Source organism: Amblyomma americanum, chromosome 3, assembly GCF_052857255.1.
Source record: "Amblyomma americanum isolate KBUSLIRL-KWMA chromosome 3, ASM5285725v1, whole genome shotgun sequence".
Taxonomy (NCBI): Eukaryota; Metazoa; Arthropoda; class Arachnida; order Ixodida; family Ixodidae; genus Amblyomma; species Amblyomma americanum.
The window spans coordinates 59988480-60008077 of NC_135499.1; the positions used below are offsets into that span (position 1 = coordinate 59988480).

General features: G+C 45.4%; 1 protein-coding gene across 3 annotated transcripts in view; it reads right to left on the reverse strand.

Moving 5' to 3' along the window:
* Positions 1-19598, reverse strand: part of Duox (dual oxidase) — a 196650-nt gene that overhangs the window by 13318 nt on the left and 163734 nt on the right. For all 3 annotated transcript variants that reach the window (XM_077657416.1, XM_077657417.1, XM_077657415.1), the window contains exons 17-26: positions 19209-19394; positions 11419-11641; positions 9403-9675; positions 8242-8284; positions 6728-6891; positions 5598-5828; positions 4598-4691; positions 2675-2724; positions 2381-2541; positions 70-190 (exon numbers count right to left, since the gene is read on the reverse strand). In XM_077657416.1, the coding sequence (XP_077513542.1) occupies positions 70-190; positions 2381-2541; positions 2675-2724; positions 4598-4691; positions 5598-5828; positions 6728-6891; positions 8242-8284; positions 9403-9675; positions 11419-11641; positions 19209-19394 (1546 nt within the window). The remainder of the gene's footprint in view (positions 1-69; positions 191-2380; positions 2542-2674; positions 2725-4597; positions 4692-5597; positions 5829-6727; positions 6892-8241; positions 8285-9402; positions 9676-11418; positions 11642-19208; positions 19395-19598) is intronic.

The following is a 19598-nucleotide window of genomic DNA, read 5'->3' on the forward strand; positions in this document are numbered from 1 at the left end:
GATGTCTGTCGAGTTTCCTTCAGTACCAGAGCAAAAAGGCTACAGTTGAAGATTACTATAACACCTTACCTGATGGCAGAAGCTCTGTGTGTAGGATATCGAGCTCCATGTATTTTGTTTGCAAGCTGACGACTTTGTCCAACGTGAAGACAATTGCCGGGCCAATGAAGAACATCCAGAACCGAGGCGACTGCGGGAAAAGTTAACGGCTGCTTCATGACATCCGCATATCTGACAGGTAATGAATTATCAACATTTGCGCTTTAAGCATACCTATCAATATGGAGTGCGAAAATTGCCCTGTGTCCGTTAGAATCTGCCAGCACTGTGGAATCCACAGGTAGTGTGAGTAAACTAGAGGCTCCCTATCTGCTGATTGCTCCCACGGAAAGATTGCCCATCACAGGCCAAGGAGCAACTCGCCCAGGGGGTGTTCTAAGGCAGCAATAGACTTCAGTCCCTCATTTGCCAACACCATCTTTATCTCGCGCAACGATTTCATATTAGACAGAATATAGCAGCACTAGTATAGCCCGCCATTACTTGCTCACTCATTCGAAGCGGTGGAAGCACTGCGTTTGCTTGCAAAATATAAATGTGCAACTCCATCAGCTATAAGGTCCTGTAGTAATGCTCATTAAATCCAAGAAGAGGAAAAACTGGCTATCCGGAAAGGAAAGGCCCAGTAACTGTCTCAGCCTCGGAGGACACGTCAACCACAGCATGAGAGAAGGGATGAAGGAGAGAGTGAAAGAAGGAAGAGGGTAAGAGGAGCCGTAGTTCAGCACAAGGGATTAATGTCGCCCACCAAGATTAGGAAAACTTCTGAATACAGTTAAGGCTTTCTTTACTTGCAGATTTCTGATCGATTCGTGAAGATCTGAATTACTTAGAAAGAGCTGCAAGCATGCACGCGACGTGAAGGCGCTTTGAAAGGAATTTATTAGATGGGAAATTGTACCCCAACAAAGTGACAGGGTTTTATACCATGCGACTGCGTTTCAGTTCTCATAGTCTTAATAACGAAGCCTGCACCAGCGACATCGAAGACATTCTGGAGTCCACCGAGAGTGAATGCAGAGCGACGTTTTGCGTTCATTTTGTTCTTCTGCTTTTCTCTTCTATATATGATACGTGGTGAAACATTCGTAATAAACAATTTCGTCCACTGTCAACTTCACAGAGTATTTTTTTAAAGGCTTCCAGTACGCTTACTATTCGTGTACTGAACAGAAGTGAAGAAAACACATTATAGCTCGTAATAAACTGTCTCAAGTGTGAATCAAAATGCCATGAAAGCAATGTGACACTTTGCTTTCTTAACCGTCTTTCGAGTTTTCTTTCTATTTGTAGCATGGCCCTACTACAATGCTTTTGGCTGATTTTTAGTACGATAATAGTTGTTTAAGTGATGAGCGGTGGCCTCAGAGATGGAGGACCTATTAGGCCAAGACTGCATGTCCTAGGCCAGCAGCTAAAATCACTCACACACACACACACACACACACACACACACACACACACACACACACACACACACACACACACACACACACACACACACACACACACACACACACACACACACACACACACACACACACACACGCACACGCACACGCACGCACGCACGCACACGCACACGCACACCCGCACACGCACACACACACACTTAACCTCCGAGCCAGTGAACACAGGAATGCAAAAATGTTTGCGTTTCCATCGATACAAAATGCCACGCTTCAGTTTCTGCCAACAATAACCCAAGGCTTCGCAAGGCAGCACGGCTTCAACTGCTGACAGAATATTGCAGCAGACGCATCAGCATAGTTGCTCGAAATGATGTGACTTCATTTGGGCACACACTGAATTTATGAGGACTCCAACGCGGGCTAAGGAACGTTACAAGGCAGAAAAAGTCCTGCAAGCTAACCTCAGGAGCGCTTCATGGAAACAGTTGACGAGGCGGAGTGCAGTTTCTTGCTACATTCGACGTTCATGAATCCTCAACAATGCTTCTAAGATTCATTAGTGCGCCATTGTTTCCGTCCCCAAAAACTGTCTCGATTTGCTGAAGTGTACCAGATATAGACATTCCGATAGTTATTGCCATTGTCCTTGTATCTGCAGCCACAACATAGAAGAGAAGGGAAAAGGAATGGCTAGTGCAGAAATTCCCCAACAATTCTGCCTCGGAGTCGCTGATTCGAACATGCAGTATAGAAACACCAGATACACTAAAATAAGGCTTAGCTATATAAACAAAACCTTGCTCAAACGCTATACAGCCGCTCAAGAGTGGCGAAAAATGCGTTTGAGCAACAACGTTACCGTACAAAACTTCGAGAAATGGTTTTTTTTAAAGAACAAATCAACTTACCCCTGTGAGTTTCGCCTGCCCGTGAAGCAAGCAGAGAATGTATAGTAGAATGTAGAGGCTGTGCGTCATCCAGAAGTAGCTGTACGCCTTTTGCCGAATCTTGGGGTGGGCGAAAATAAATATGATGCACATAACGATGAATAGCAAAACGCCAGTGATGCCTGTTAGGGAAGAGAAGAGGAAAATTAATTAGTTTCACACAGTGGTAATGCCAGCCATTAACATTTAACTTTGTCACAACAAAAGAAAGTTTTGAGTAGAAAAATAGAGATATAAGAAAAGCCTTGCACGCACCTGTGACAGTTTGAAACACCCAGAAGGTAATCGTGGACTTGAAGTCGGAGCTGAAAGATCGAAACAGAAGTTCCTGAAAAGCGGAGCTCAGTCTCGAACGAAACGACGCGACCAGCTTTAAGTCTTGCAAAATGCGAGCACTTCACTCGTTGACACTTTAATGGCATAACCTTCAGGTGCCATAAACTGAGTGCACAGTGTACGTGGAAATGTCTATAATTGAAATGAAGTTACGAGATGCGACGAAGTTGTCATAGTCGTCACAAGTCGCTTAAGCTCAATGATAGGACAAAACCATATTTTAATTGCCGTTACTTAGTATCACGACCGACAGCCTCTTTATTTCGTACAAATTTCCCGAACTCATAACTTTATCCGACCCGCGGCTGTCCTCGATTACGTTTTCCCTTTATCTGTGTCCACTCTTACGTCCTAATGAACCATAGTTACCAATTTTCTGCATCAGACGTCTCATCCATGCACGTATAGAGGTTTTTCTCAAGCTTCGGCTACGGTATGCTCCACTGGCGTTTTCTCCCTGATGCGTTTTATGGCTACACCTAAATTTCCTTTAATCGCTCTCTGCACTGACCTCCCAGCGCGAAGAACTAGCTGATTTGTTTTCTGGGCCAGCTGTTTTACAGTCATCGCCATTCCCGAGCTGACCAAGCGACCCGGATCGATAATGAGCCGTTCACTCATCAGCTAGTAGACAAGAAGGGCAGCCAGTGCTGTTAGAGAACTGTGAAGTAAGCGGTATTTTCCCACCGCCGCTGAAAATGCAGACTCGCAAGCACGCTTCTGCTATAAGCAAGTAAAGAAAGGAATGCGCCACTATGCACGCATGCAGCAGACAGATGCGAAGCTCAAAGAAATAGACCGCGACAATGGGCCACCTGAACCACACACAGTGCACGACAGGCCTAGCACCCGTATCTTTGATTTTACCCACATTCATCACAATGTTTTGGTGTCATAAGTGCTGCTGCTCTCCGTCCCTGGCGTAGCCAATGGAAGCCTCGACGAATGCACCAGAGGGCAGTGCAGACACCCAAAATATGACTTAGTGCGTCAAAAGCACGGCACTCTCAGTATATTAGGTGCGCAAGCAGCGGAAAGTCAACGCACAAAGCATAGACGTCGTAGTTAAGCGCAACTTGCTGTCCATGAGCTGAAATTACGCTGAAATTCTGGCTGTGGCAGGTGGAACTCGAAATTAATACCTCGTTCTGGAGAAGCCAATATTCCCTCGTATTCCCTTCGGCGTTATTATCTGTCGGCTGACAACTACATGGAACAACATAATTGCATGCCAACGGTTTTGTTACAGGGAGCGAAACTTACAAGCGCTCAATGTACCGTCTTCGCCAAAAGTAACCAGGCAAACGAGATTTGCTTCTCAGCCCTATACTGGAGCTCTGAAGGCACCCTTCAAGACACGAAGGCCTGAAAACTTAGGAGAGGGGTACTCCTTGACCTGCACAGATTTAGAACTTAAGCGATGCAACTAGTGCTCCACCACACGGCTACAAAGCATAAACTGTTGCCTGGTTAATTTTGGCAAAGACGCTATTCTCAAAAGATGCGTCTCTGCTAACAGGAAATAAAGATAACAGCATGTGCCATTTAAACATCATCTGTTTAACAGCTTTACAAAGCCTCAAGAAATTCTTAGCTCTAGCGACGTCGTGAGAATTGATCGTCTCGCTGCTCAAGTGTGACACCAGGTCACTCACGCCGTGGAGTGCATTATTTCCTGCGAACACAGATTACAAAAGGAACTCAGCGCTCCTGCTAAAACAAGACCATCGACCATCACTAAAGAGCCAAGTAACCTGTCGTATATATTGTGACTGAATGAATAACCATTTGGGAAAAATCGGCTCGAAGCATTTTCGTAAGAAATTCGTATAAGCGACGTACTCGAAATGCATTTCCTTGGTCATGCAGCGCAGATGCTCCGCTGGCTGAGTGGACACATGGTAAAAGTTTATGTAGTGTCCAATGGTGTGCACCACTGCAAGAAAAAATAGAGATTAATCGGCACCTGTGTAAGCTATACTATCCGCTAGCTGTAATTATCAAACACTTAAGGGGTACGGCTCGTTGAATTCTTTTTTAATAACTTGATTTCTTTTGGTACCCTATCTTCCGTGCAATGCTGATGTTTATCTACACTTTAATATCTCGTCAACCGTCTAAGCTCGAGGTCTATTTTTCTGGCGTTTACGGAAGGCCTTCTCAGCAGCGGGTTTTCAGCGGCACGTGGCAACACGAGAACGAAACACGGAGAAACACGACGTCCCATGTCGTCTCGTTGCTCCGTGTTTATTCCTCGTGTTGCTATGTGCCGCTGAAAAGTCGATCCAATACTAACTGCAATAAAACGTCCGTTGTTAGTTCTGTGCTGTGTTGTGTCCGTGTCCTCCTTTCCACGGCTCTTTTTTTAGGCCTTGGTCCTTGCACTGTTTCACGTATACCATGCATGCCTAACTCGCCCATCAGTTCGTGCTTTCTAACTAACCCGACTGCTTGTCCTTCTCAGGAAGGCTCTTAAAATTACTGTGCTCTCGTGGGCACGTGTCTCAAAAGTTGAAGACCAGCATTTTGGAAGCGCTGACTGGTGACTGACGCGCAGAAGCGCTCGCGTTCCGATACATTTCGCGGCGCTGCTGGTTTTCTCACTTGACCTGGTCGTTCATGGCATAGGCAAAGTTGTAAAAAAAAATGTCTTTCGGATTTTGCACATATTGTAGGAACGCTAAGGTCTCGTTTGAGTGCGAAGGGTTCTATCCCTGAGCAGCAGGAAACTGCCAAGCAAGGTACAAATACACCGTGGTACAAACAATAGCACCCCCGGAAGGGAGCCCACTTAGTGTTCATTGTGCGCGCCAATCACCGCGCTATGCTCGCCGATACTTACAGCTGAAGAATAGCGCCGTGAGAGCGACAATCTTGTGGAACTGGACGTGCGAGTCGAGTGGAATGTACTGCTGCAGCGGCAGTTCGCGGATCTTGGTGATGAGGTTTCGACACATGGTCAGCAGCAGGAGCGAGTAGCAGAACGACAGAGAAGCCGCCGAGCCTCGTGTGATGGCGATGCCGATACCCATCACATGTCGCAGGTCCATGTGCTCTGACATGTACGAGTAGTCTGAAAACAGCAAGCAGTATAAGTGGTGGATCATAAACGGAATACATAGTTAAAAAAAAGAGGGAAACAACCGCCAACAATTGACTTTTCATATCGCTTTATTTTTTTCCTTGTTTGTCCCCATCTCAATAATAAAGCCGTGTCGTTCTCACATCCGACAAGTCCACAGAGTGCTAAACCTGCCTGCAGCTTTGCCACTGTGCTGACTCGTGACAAAGCTAGGTGCTCCGTCAACAGAGACTCGAAATAACAAGAAAGTACGATAACGCGGGATGGGAAACTATGTACTGTGAGCGTCCAAATCTTTCATCGCAGCACGGCATGCAGCACTGTCTACAGCGCTGTTGCAAACAAAACTTCCGCACTTGCACAGATCATGCGTCATTACAAAATATACGACAAATCGCATGCACATTGCATTTTTCTTTGACACGAGCGCACATGCAACCAATGAGGGTGTGATCTTATGTGTAATCGACGATACAACAAAACGGGTATTCGCAATCAACCCATCACTGTTCCAATTTTTTTTTTACGCAGTCGTAAGAAGTAGTAGAGCCAATCGGGCCGTCAGTGCGTGTAAGCGCATCATTCATTACCTCTGAGATGGAATGGCTCAGAGCACATATTCCGTATCAGTGCGCGGTATAAATTAAATAAGGACATTTTTCATCATTGTTTGCTTGTGGACCAAACATTTCTGTAGTCATTCCTCATCTCCCTCGTGGTAAGAAGCGCAGCAACCTTCTGAAGTAAAGTGCATCGCATAGCATGGTAGGGAATAGCACAAATGATGTGGTCGTTTCATATAATCGTTGAGAAATGAAATAATTATGCGATCTATGGAATTAATTGCGGATATCTTTTATATAATTCGGGTAAATCAGAAACATCCTTACAGATGAACCTCTCGACGAACAAGACCACAGTGATGACGTAAAAGACGAACAAGTAGAACACGTGCTGTCGGTTCTCCTCCAAGAACGTGGTGACTTGGTTCCATTTTTGCACGGTCCAAGACGGTGGGTCCTCTGCAGGCTGATTGATTTGGAAGCTTGTCATCCTGGACGAACACGGAAAAATCACTCACACATGCGACTCCAACGTAATGGCTGAGTGAAACATATTCCACCACGTTTAAATGAGATGTGTACTCGCAATTTCTGCCGATTGCGAACACTGACAACGTTAGCAGCTCTCACGAATAAATAAACCAGTCAAAAGACGAAGCACACACAGCGACTGGCTTATTCATTCAATATTATGTACCAACTGACCCAAATTGCACTTCCGCGGCTCTCAATCGGCGACAACTCGTCTGCGTTAAAATTTGCAAGAAACAAAGATATATGTTCTTCAAGCAAATATTTTTTTATATATAGCAGAGTTCTTGCCAACAGCAGAATTAAAACAAGCGTCGCTATGTCCTGTTTCACTCCTGGGCAGACCACACTGCGAGCCAAGGCGATTTTTTTTTTATTCGAACACTGCTCCTAAGGCACAATGTGGACGATGGGGTATTCACGAATTCAGGGAAGCTTTGAGAGAACTATCACAGCGCAGCAGCTAGCGCGAAAGGGAGACGGCCGGATTGTTCTGCAAGACCAATGCATTCTGCGCTCCACTGCGACGCCTGGCGCACAAGCTGGTGAACGGTGAGCGAGTTGTCAACATGTTATTGAGCACTTGGCCCCCGCTTCTTAGTATCGCCATACGGCAAGCCTCGCGAAGCGTCTGGCTAAGGACGAAGATTGGCCAGAGGGCGCCTAAGGAGATTCAAAGACAATTAACGGTCCTCCGACATCCGTCCCTGCCTCGATGGAAGCGAGCACAGCCGCTGCACTCAAAGCCTCACAATCACGCAGTGGAGACGCTGCATTAGCTTTAGAAAAAACCGGTCGCTAGTGCTAAAGGACACAACAGGGGGCGGCGGGGAATTGTAAAGACGCCCCCTAAAGCTACCTTCCCCAAGTGTCATGCTGTTTTGCGGCGGTGCTGTCAATTTTCTCAGCGTTAACACAAGGTCTTGTGCTATCACATCTAAAACGCAGCGAGCGAAGGAATTTCGGCACCGGTTTCGTGAAGCCAAGGACTTGATTTTGCCTCTTGACCGAGTAGACATCTACGATTTTTCTAATCGCACTATAGAAATGAATGCCAGTTTCTGTCCTGGCTATTAAGAAAAAGATGAGCTACTAAAGTTTGCTCAGTTATCAAATTAGCGCGCCTCATAGCTCCGGCAGCTGTTGCAGCTTAACCTTAAGTCTTGATCGCTAGCATTTAGCTTTCGTGGGCCTACGACGCTTCAAAAAAATAAAAAAATAAACGCGCTGCGGCAAAAAAATTAAGCGGCAAAGGTTACGTTGAGCAATTCCAAATTTGAGAAGACAAAATGAAGCGTGCTGTTACTTACCTCGCGACGTTCGACGACGTGTCCAGAAAGTTTTGGTTGGCGCCTGCAGTTGAGGATTAAAGCATGTAAAGTAAGAAATTATGAACATTTTCTACAAAAACCATTACACACGGTTATTTTTTCTTGCGACCTCGTGGGCTGAGCATTTACCGGTTAGTTCATATGCCTAATAATCTTTCTTTCACACCAACTGCCACTACCAACTTAGTTTTTTATACCAAATATTTGAGGCAGGTACGATTTCAGGAATGAACTGGTTGGAATTTTGGAAACTATATATCATGGAAAAATATCATCATTGTACTGCAGAAAACGAACAAGCCTCTTTTTCCCATGTTGCAAGCCACGACGACTACAGCATGATTGTAACATAAAAATAGCGAAAGCATGATGGTTTCCGCTTAATCGTCCCATGTTCTGAAGTTGCGAAATATTTCTTTCAAATATTCCTTCTGTAAGCACCTATCGAATGATGCAATCTAACAGTAAATTTCTGCACACTACAGTCGTTTGTCTTTTTCCGCTGAATAAAACGACTGTCTACCACAACGTGGGCAACACAGTGATTGCTAGTTTTGGTGCAATTTTTGCAGCTGCCTTACTTTTTCCACTACTAAACTTTCCGCACACGATTCGCCTATGAAAAATAATACGCAAGAAAGACAAAGTAAGAGCTTCACACAGCACATGATCCTCAAGGAACAAGCCGTAGTAATACAAAACAACGAGGTATTAAAGCACTTTTACAATGTAAACGCTTTCTTGAACCAATCTCTAAGGCTTCTTTTATGTGGCCGTAACAAACGGTTAAGTTATTGGCCGTCCAGAAACATTTATAAAGAACGCTTTTTTTTCGTCTGGTTACTCGTAAATAATGCACCGTCTGTTTGGCTGCGTAACGCGACATGACGCGTTTGGCTGCGTAACGCGCGCTTTTCACATACAGCTGCAGGTGTTCTTCTATTTAATCGCCAGTGTGCCAGCCATGAATGCGCGATGAAGTACTGCAAGGAAGTTTTCACAAAGCGCTAGAATTTATACGTTTCTCTGTAAGAACCTCTGTTACCACTAACTTTACATAAAAAAATGATAAGCCGCTGGCTGAAAGGCGTTTCGCTTGACTTATCCGAAGTCCACAAAAAAGAATAAACCCGCGGCGACCTTTGCAGTCGAGGCCGATGGCGATGACGTCTCCGCGATGCTCCTTCATCATCTTCTTGAAGTCTTCGTAGCTCAGCAAGTCTGTGTTGTCCAGGCCTGCCGAGGCGTACATGCCGCTGATGATGTCACTCGTCTCGTACTCGCTCAGGGCGTTGGTCTTTGCGATGTCCACCAGAGAGCGCAGCATGCGGGTCAGCTCCTGCTTCTGGATCATCCCGTCGCCCTGGTTGTCGCACATATCGAATATGATGCGTAGCTTGTCCTCGCTCTTTCCTGCAAGCGCGGGTCGAGTTGCAGGTTAGTCGATACAGCGCAGATGAGCGTAACGACCCGCCTTCATTAAAATTCAGAAATCATCAATGGAAAGGTAGAGGTGTAAACAAATACTTAATACTGCCATCGCATACCTAGAGTAGAAATAGGCAGCTCGGTCCCACGGATACAAGAATAGAATAACTCCTGTAATATGCGCTATAAAGGTGATTTTGCTGTTGTTTTTGTGTTCTTCACTGTATTTTCTCTCCCTTTGCAACTGCTTGAAGGGCACTGAAGACAACTGCATTCAATTATTGTTCTCAGGAAAGAATTATCCTCTGCCTCTTTCTGCCTTTGTCGACGTTTGTCCGGGAGCAGAGGGCGAATTTATCGGCGAGAATATTGCATTTAGAATCTTCCCGCTAGTCGATTTAAACTGGCGACGTCCTTACCGAAAAGGAAGCCTTGCCACCATTTTGAACTGAGTGGCGGTGTAGCGTAGGTCCGCGTCGAAAACTCGGTGTCAACGCACGCCATTTATTTTGAACGCCCGTATTTCGCTTTTTGGTGCTTTCTAACAAACAAAAGATTCGTTTTCAGTTCGGATCATCGTTAGAGTGCCGTGGACTATCGATAAAGGCCAACTTCATGTTTTCCTCAGTGTTCCTTTCACAGCTATTTCTAATAACTTGAGCAAGCTCTTTTCAAACCAACAATCAGTCGAATTTTACGTTCTAATCTATACGGTTAACTGCTAGTGTAGTAAGTGCGTCACGCTACCTACATCTAGAACTAATGTGCGTAAATCAGCCTCAATTTGTAATTTTGGTAAGTTCCAAAATAGCCGAATTTAAACTGAAGAGTAGCTCTGATAGGGCAGTGGTCGCCAAAATTTACATCCACACACCACTGTACCGCGCCTTCTTGCAACGTTAGAAGAAATCGAGAGCCATCATTATTCACTCTTACTTGAGACTTCGCCGACTGGATGCCCAATTCCGATCATTTGGGCAGGCCACGGTGGCACTATAGAAATCGCGCGAACAGGTTCCTTCTATAAGCTGTAGAAGCAGGGCCAGTTGCTAAACGGTGAAAAAGATCAGGAATTTTCAAATCGAGATCAGCCAGCCTATTCTAGCTCGGGGGCTAGCAACGTGAGCGAATGCTCCCCTCAGCACTGTTCGTTTATTTCACTGTTTTTCCTTTCGATGATTTCGAGTTACCTCAAAAAGTCTTGCTTTCCAGAGTTGGAAGGACGTTGGCAAACTGGCCTAAGATGAGGGGCATCTGGCAAGAACAAAGCTGTTTTTGCACGAAATGTTAAACACAGTCGAGAACTTCCGTTATTCAGAACAGCACTTTAATATTTCTGCATGATCCGCATGACTGATCACATTTATTTTAGGTTGAAGAAAAAAAACACCTCGCTCTATTTTATTTCTGAGTGTCTATAATAATGTTTCATTCTTCGAACCACATTGATATTGCGGGAATATTGGTTGCAAAGAAAAGAAACACCTCGTACGGAAGGTTATACCAGCAGTCAACAGGTGACGCTCTGATCATGATTTCATTAGTCACAAAATTATGAGCAGATGCATAACACAGCGGCCAGCATCATAGCGAAGAGCCGGCTTTGGCTGCCGCAGCGGGTGCAAGGACTGCCGTCCTTGGCGGCGTGTACCATAATCACAGCAGTAAACGCTGTATCAACTGCGCGAAAGCAGGTTTCCACAGCTGACGTGAGAAATGAAAGCGGACCTCTAGTGAAGAGCACCACGGTGTCCAGGAACTCCTGGAAGCTGATCTGCCCGTCCTTGTCCTTGTCGACGCAGTTGAACATCTGCTTAACGAACAGCGAGTCTGGTTTCATGCCCAGGGCGTCGGCGAACTCCTGCTTCGAAAGGGACGTCCGCATCACCATGATGACGTCGTTGCCGACCTCTTCCAGCTTTCGCTTCTCGCCAGGCTTCAACCCGAACGTCTGTGCGACGAAGAAGACAAGCGAAGACCCAGGATGAGCCATGCTACTAGATAGATAATCCGTGGTAGTCCATCATGACCTAAGCTATTACTATTCGAAACAACAATGTGAGAGCTCTCATTTTGGAGGGAAAATTGCAGCGAGTATACTAATTTATTTATATTGAATAAGCTTAGCGTGGTGAATATTTAACTACACTTAGTGAGGACGCCATTACAGCTACTGAATGAATTTCATCAAAGAATAGTGCAACGGAAAAAAACGGGTACAATGAGTCTATAGTTTCACTTATGAACCTTAAAACTTGAACAGAGATTTTTAAAGTTTTCCATCAGCGCTGTGTTGTGTCCCTGCATGTTCCTTTCTTCTGTGTCCCGTTCGTCGTGCTGTAGACATGGAATACCGTCACCAACTCGCCAAACAACTCGCCTTGCAGATTTCCAACGCCATTACATGCGCGATAAAACATTTATTCTTAGATCACAATCCAGAAAGAATAGAGATTCTTATAAAGCACAAAAAAACTCTTCATAGTTTGCGTTGGAACGCTTCGCGAAACCTTCATCATTCCCTCAAATTGGTTTTAAAAAAAGGAAAGAAAATAGCTTTAAAGGCCATATTGCATGCACGTTTGCTTGTGCGTGCAGCTGCGTGTGCTCCACGGGCCTCAATATCTGTTGCGAATCATGCTCTGGCATTCCTTGCGGCCCAGTGTGAAAAAAAAAAAATCCTCCAAGCTCTAAGGTCCGATACCGCGGATAGTATCGGCTGATTAGGCGTTTTTCATTTTAGTGTCTTATATAGAATGCATGAACTACAAATTACTGTTTAACCAAGTTACTAATTAACAAAAATAACGCTACTTTCTAAAAGCCGCCACTGCGTATCATTTCAAAGCAACCTATTTTTTTTGCGGTTTCTTGAACGAAGTTATGGTTGAAATTTAAAACCGTGGTTGGCTGTTGTATATAAGCGCAGAAGTTGTGGTTATTTATCTATGAACTTCATTGTCGTTAAAAGCATGTGGCGCGACCTCTACTGCAACCTTTACCGTGCTGTAAAGAAGGAATATATCTCGAGGAACCAGCTATCAGCTGAGGCGGGCGGCAGAATTTTATGAAACAGATGAATTTTCGGATGAATTCGAGAGTACATAAACTATACAGACTGCTTTTGACATGCTAATCTTCAACTGCTGCTAGCAAAGCACAGCAAAGAATGCAGCTTAGACGCGTGTTTTTGCGTTGCGAAATGTCATTACTGCTGCGGAAAGCAATGTTCAGCAACAGCTTATTGTCCCGTTCCTAACGTACCGAACGGATACCGGGCGAAAGCGGCTGGTTTAGTCACGTCTCCGCCGTTACGTTCCGTAGCTGGCCTCAATCTGAAATCTGCGAAAACCCTGTGAAGGACGTTCATAACGCCTTTCTCTGGCGCCATTCATTTTTAACTGCCCGTGTGCACGCATGTATACAGCTAAATCATAGCAGTTGTAGTGCTAGTGATTATTCTGGGATAAAATTACAAAGTTTGTCTTGGGTTTACCACCTGACAAGGCTATCCCACCCTTGAATGCAGTGGCAACTACATTAAGAGTTCAATCGAAAACACGTGTAATACAATACAGCAGAAAAAATTTGATAACAACCGAATTGCAGATCCAATACATAGGAAACGTGTACGTAAACTTCCAGAAGTTAAAAAAAACAATAAAATACCAAGATTATTCTTTGAAAGCTTAAGCATATCATAGAAAAACTGAAAGCGTAAAGTGAGAAATAAATATTGCGGCGGCATCCCCGGCATTTTCAGCTGTTCCTCAGCATCCGCTGCGATCTGCTGCCCCGATAAAAGGCAGCCACCGTCAGCCGACATTCCACCGAATAGGAAAAGGAGAATGTCGGGGCAATTTATTTTTCCCCGCAATCTATGGCAGCCATCTTCCCGTGATTTTTGCAACACTGTACTGCCTTTCGCCAATTTGTTGTTTCTGTCACGTCGCACTGGACTAGGACTTCCCACTTCTCAATCCCTACATAGTCCCTCCCCCTTTTGATTTACTTCACCTTCGGTCTCAATGAGCTATAAGGTACGCCACTACAAACAAGGTTTGCGAGCGCGCATAGAATTCTACGGGTGTCGCGTAAACTGCTTCAAAGGCTACGTTATCTCACGTAGAAAAAATGTCCAGCTGGAAGCAGCTTAGGTGCACTGTGTGCAAAATGGCAGTGATTATATCTGTACCCAGCCAAAAATGCCCAGAAATTCTTGAGTGAAAAAGAATGACCACGAACTTATCAGCACCAGTGCCGACTACGACAGAGAGGCGAACGCGGAACACACGGTTGCAGTTTGTGAAGGAAACTTGTCCTGTGCCCCGTACTTGCAGAATATATATATTGAGATAAAAGGAGGGACCTCTCTTGCTCCACTAATGTACTGCGGGTGGCCCCGTACTTACAGTAGTACGTTTGTTTTTCAAGCCGCCTTTAACCTGCCGTGGATGTCATAATGAACAGGCAATGGTCGACTAAATTACAGCTTCCGCGAGGCTGCGTGACCTGTAGAGGTGATAGCGAGGTGGGTTTAAACTGAAAGACGAAGGTGGGAAAGAAAGAAGTGAGAATAGAGTCGCTACCTTATAGTGGGCATGGCCTCCTGCCATGCATTGAATGCAAAAACCTGATTCGACCGATCAAACTCAGTGTCAGTCAACGACACGCTCTCTGTCGAGTCCCTTGCCTTTGCTCGCAGTTCTTAACTTTTAGCGTGCTATTCTCTCACATGTGCATTAAAGAGACTAGCAAACTCAGCTTAACCTGGCCTCTTAATTCTGGGCTCGTCGAAAGCTTCCACGGCCTACAAGAACTAGTGGCGCCCTGAAGCGCGTACTGCTTCTCTTGAAAAAGCGGGGAAAGGTCGTGTATAAGAAGCGATTGTAGCAGCTTGGCCTCTTGAAATGAAAAAAATGAACAAGGAGTCCAGCGTGGTTGGCGGTACCTTGCGGCATCGCCTAGAGCAAGAGCAAAATAATCCAGTCCGGTCCACCAAAGTGTAAAGGCTGTGAGGAAGGTCTTCGTTTGGTCTTGAAGGAAGGTTTTGGCCTTCGTTTCTCTCCGCTGCTGTTTTTAATTTATCATGTAGCAACTAGCTCAACAATGCAGCTTATAGGAAGAAGGTGTGCCCGGGTTTGCTGAGGCTGGGTTTGCCTTCGCCACTTCGCCATGATCGCGGTCGCCGCGCTGTAAGGGCTAAGAACGGTTCGTTGGACGAGTTCTCGCGTAGCTTGCCGCCGCGGTGCACGGCCTCTGCCGTCCTTCTGTGAATCAGTATTGCGCTGCGGTTTTCAACAGTACGGATGATCATATCCCAAGACATGCTTCTTGTTGTTGTTGTCTTAGGGATATTGCATACTTAACTGATGGTGCGTTGTAGAGTTTACGTAATTTTTGTGTTCTTCAAGCCAATATGTAGGTGGAAACAATCGCCCGCAAAAAAATAAAAAGCTCTTAACGTTCTGTAGCTCGGCAAAATAATAAATTAGGTACAGCCGGCGCACAAAATTCAATTGATTTTTTCAGAAAACTTTTGTAATATTGTCAGGCAACCAGTTCGCCAAACGAAATAGTTGATGAGACCTTGTTGGGCTCATGCAAGTGCATGTACCAGACGTTCTTCTCTAATCATCAGTAGATGCGAAAGCGGGCAGCCCATGAAAAAAGAAGTGATTGGCACACAATTTCCAATCTCAACAAATATGCAAAGTATATAAAATAGCACTTGGTATCCCGAACAACGCACGAACAGAAAGATTACTAAAAATGAGCATTCACAATGCTGAAGATGAAATTACTGAAGGCCATTCGATATCGCAGAGGATACGGCTATCAGGAAGCAGGACAGGAAGGTACGCACTCGATAGACTAGGGCTACCATGTGCCTGGTCTATGGAGGACAGAGAGAAGTTGAAAGGCCACCTTCGAAGCAAGATCGAGGTGCAGCCCAATCTGAGAAATATGCACTCGAATATCATAACAAAAAAAAAGGAAGGGTAGGGCGAACGCGATAAAAAGATGCTGCACGATGGAAAATGTAATTTATGTGGACGCGGCAGGACCAGTCTACAGGGTATCAAAGATAGCAAATGCACGAATGCACAAGGGAAATTAGTTAATGGGGCATCGGTTCGATGCCAGAGAATCGCCCAGACTGAGGAAGCGGCGATAGATTTGCCGATGGTTTCCAGGAGTCTCGTGTGTTATTGCGGACTCCCAGACTGCATGTCGTAACTATACAACAGGAAGGACTGGTAAACACGCAAACATAATACTCAGAACAAAAGAAGGTACCGACATTAAATCCACAGTCATATGGAGTCCAGGACACTATGGGGATGCTGGAAACGAAGGCGCTCACGCTGCTGCCCACGCGCTATTACCCCGGGTCCTCCAACATTCGCAGGTACATAATTATTCCCAACCACTGTTAAGCTACAGGGATTTACTCCAGCATTTGAGATTAACGAGGAAAGTATACGCTGAGGAGGAGGAAGAGGAGGAGGAAAGGCGGGAAGGTTAACCAGAAGAATAACCGGTTTGCTACCCTGCACGGGGGAACGGAGTGAGGGGATAAAAAAAAGGGGAAAGGAGAGTAGCAGGAAACTTAAGTCACTATGCAATGTCAGCAAGCGGCACAAAATTATAAACCGGGAGCGAGGGGTCATTTTAAGGAAATTGCATTAGAATATATATATATATATATATATATATATATATATATATATATATATATATATATATATATATATATATATATATATATATATATATATATATATATAAATCCTGCGAAATTCAGCTATACGTTTCCAAATTCGTACGATCCGCACTGTGCCTTCTGCGGTCCAGTGGCTCACTTATACCATATGGTGTGGGCATGCCAGAAATACCCAGCTATACCAAGAATCAATAGCCCAACAACTGAGGACCGGGAGGCGGCGCTGTTCAGCTAACTCACATTCGGCTAACCAGCTTTCGCTGGTGACCGGGGCAAGAGCGGCGGCCAAAAACCAATGGGCTCTTGGAAAGAGAGCCCCACCCCCCAAACATTCTATGCATTAAACGTTTTTCTCTCTCCCTCTTATCTACTCTAAAGGCCGATTCACACGGCGAACCACTGGCCTGGGCACTACCGTGGACTAGGCATCAAGTGACGTCCTATTTCCGCTCTGTGAGGTGCCGGCTGGCCCGCGATATTAGACTATTTTAGCATACCGGAGACGTACTACTGGAGACGATACCGGTTTACCGGACTCCTCCTGCGCACATGCAGTGGCTTTGTTGTGGTCAGAGAGATCCTGGGAGTGCACAGGAAGGGCCCGGCAAACCGGTATACGCCTCGGCTAGTAAGTCTTCGATATGCTAAAAACGTCTATTGGTGAACATAACACGGTGAAAAACGATGGGCATGAATAATCCACTTATTGCAGCCTGCAAAGGCAGAAGTCAGAGGAGGAGACGACAAGCGGTTTAGACATATGCCCGCTGCATTTTACAAGCAAAAGCAGAAGTGAGAAGTAACACGTCGCTTGGTCCGCGGGCCGATGGTCCATCCTGTGAATCCACTTTAAGAAGCAAAGGCGTGCTAGGAAAGCCTTTCGACTCAATAAACGCTTATACCAAAGTTAACTCCTTTGCCAAGAACCGCCGCACGCCTCCACGCCAGGCTGCAGCACACACCTCCTCCAAGAGCGCATATAGTACTCCTCTCGATACGAAACTTTCGAAAAAACTTCGCGGGACAGTTACCGCCGTATAACGCCACATTCGGCGACAGCTGTTTCGGGACATGAAGATAATAACATTTCTTTGTTATTATTCGTCTGGTGTCTGGTGTAACGCGCATGACGTCATTCGGCTGTCACTAGTGACGTCACTGTGTTCGGACCACTGAGCGTGGTGCGTTGCAATGGTGCGTTGCAATGACATCATGAGCGACGTCATGTGTGTTTGGATAAGTCACTGTGGCACGCTGCGGTGAATACATGACGACATCGCCGCTGTTGCCCAATCACTGTGTCCTGGCGTTACGCCGACAACGCCAACACCGACGCTGTAAAACCAGAAGAGATGCCCTGAACAGCTGTCAGTGTAAAACTACGGCCCAACGGAGGCTCGAACCGGGGAACTTTCAGCTGAGAGCCGGGCGTGCTGCCTCTTGACTAGCACTGGGACCAAAGCCATTGCTTTTACATATACAACCTTCGCTTGCAGTCTCGCGGCTTCTTTCTGCGCTTATTTTGGGAACTCTCGTGGTCATACCGGAAAGGATTCGCAGGGTGCTGCCAGGTTAGAGTTTCCAGAGCCCAATAAAGATCTACGCATAGCTGCTGGACACCGCAGAAAATCTTAACTCAGAAGCAACATCATCAAATACAGTATGCTGAAGGTTTTCCATTCGTGAACGAAGTTTACTGCAATCCCGTCACATGATTCATTCTACCTAAAACCAGTATAACTTCCCTCAGGCTCACATCGAGCATTCACTCCACAGCCGCACCGCAACTGAAGCGTTAGAGTGATATTTCGAAGATCGCGAAGATTTGTGGGAGTTTAGCGGTAATGTTTTACGTTAGGAGAAGCATCAGTCATTCCTGCGAAGTGTTTTTCCTTGGAAGGTCGCAATTTTGTAACATATGTAAGAAAACGAGAATGGTACTCCCGAGGGGCATAGAATATTTTCGCTTAGCGAAAGAGCTGCAAATGTCTTGCAGAAACTGCGACAGATAGGACATGATCTCCTCAGGCAAGTGCATACCTTGGAAAAGACGTGGTACATATTACCTGCTTTTGGGCTACCTTGAAGAGAGGTAGCTTACGATATGGGCGAGTCATTCTACAGGCAAGATTCCAGTCATGCAGTGAAGCCAACCAACCTGGCGTTTACGTGTCTTCCTGTTCTCTGTGGCATTATTCCTGAGGGAGCGTTGTACCTGTTTGAAAATCGCCTTGACGTGTAAAAATAATATGATTACAGCACAGGCACATGGTCAGGATTTTTTTTTTAACGAGTGACCGAAGTTACTTCCAAAGGGGGGTGGAGGTTTGTGCTAAACTGAAAAGAACACTGCCAATAGTATATGCCAGCCTCACAGATAACAAGGCACATTTTTACGCGACTCGCATCAGCTTCCGTACTTTGGAAAGGGCGCTCAAAATATGAAAGACGTCTCTTCCCATCATCTACGACATAATTCGTCCAAGGTATCGTTTGAGATAAACACCGAACGCCTTGTATGCGGCCGCAGGATCGGGGCTTCTTTCACTCCCTCCTTTATTCCTTCCCTCACGGAGCGGTTCAGGTGTCCAACGATATACGAGACAGATACTGCGCCATTTCATTTCCCCAAAATCCTATTATTATTATTATTATTATTATTATTATTATTATTATTATTATTATTATTATTATTATTATTATTATTATTATTATTATTATTATTATTATTATTATTATTATTATTACTCCAGCGCCACTGTGCGACCACCAAACAAGCGACTTAACTTACGAGTGCGTAGGCCTCTCGGAAGAAGTGCTCCAGGCGCTTCTGGCGCTTCTCCTTCGTCTCGGCGTTGGCCAGCATTGTGTCGCGCGTGGTGTCGATGCTCTCCAGCGTTTTCTTGCGGTTCACCAGGAAACTCTCCAGCTTGGTCAGGAACTTTTTACGCGAGTGCACGCTGTCGAACTGGAGCACCTGCAAAACGCACGGACACAGCGTCGTTAAACGCGTGAACGGGGTTTGACCAAACGGCGGTAATTCAAACTAGGTGAGCAAATTTTTATTAAAACTGTTTTTCATTAGACACTCTAACTTCCCACACAAGTATGCCCAACCAGCTTATAAAGAAGACAGTGTGGTATACAGTGACAAACTTTTCCAGACTCCAGGCTTCGTCGA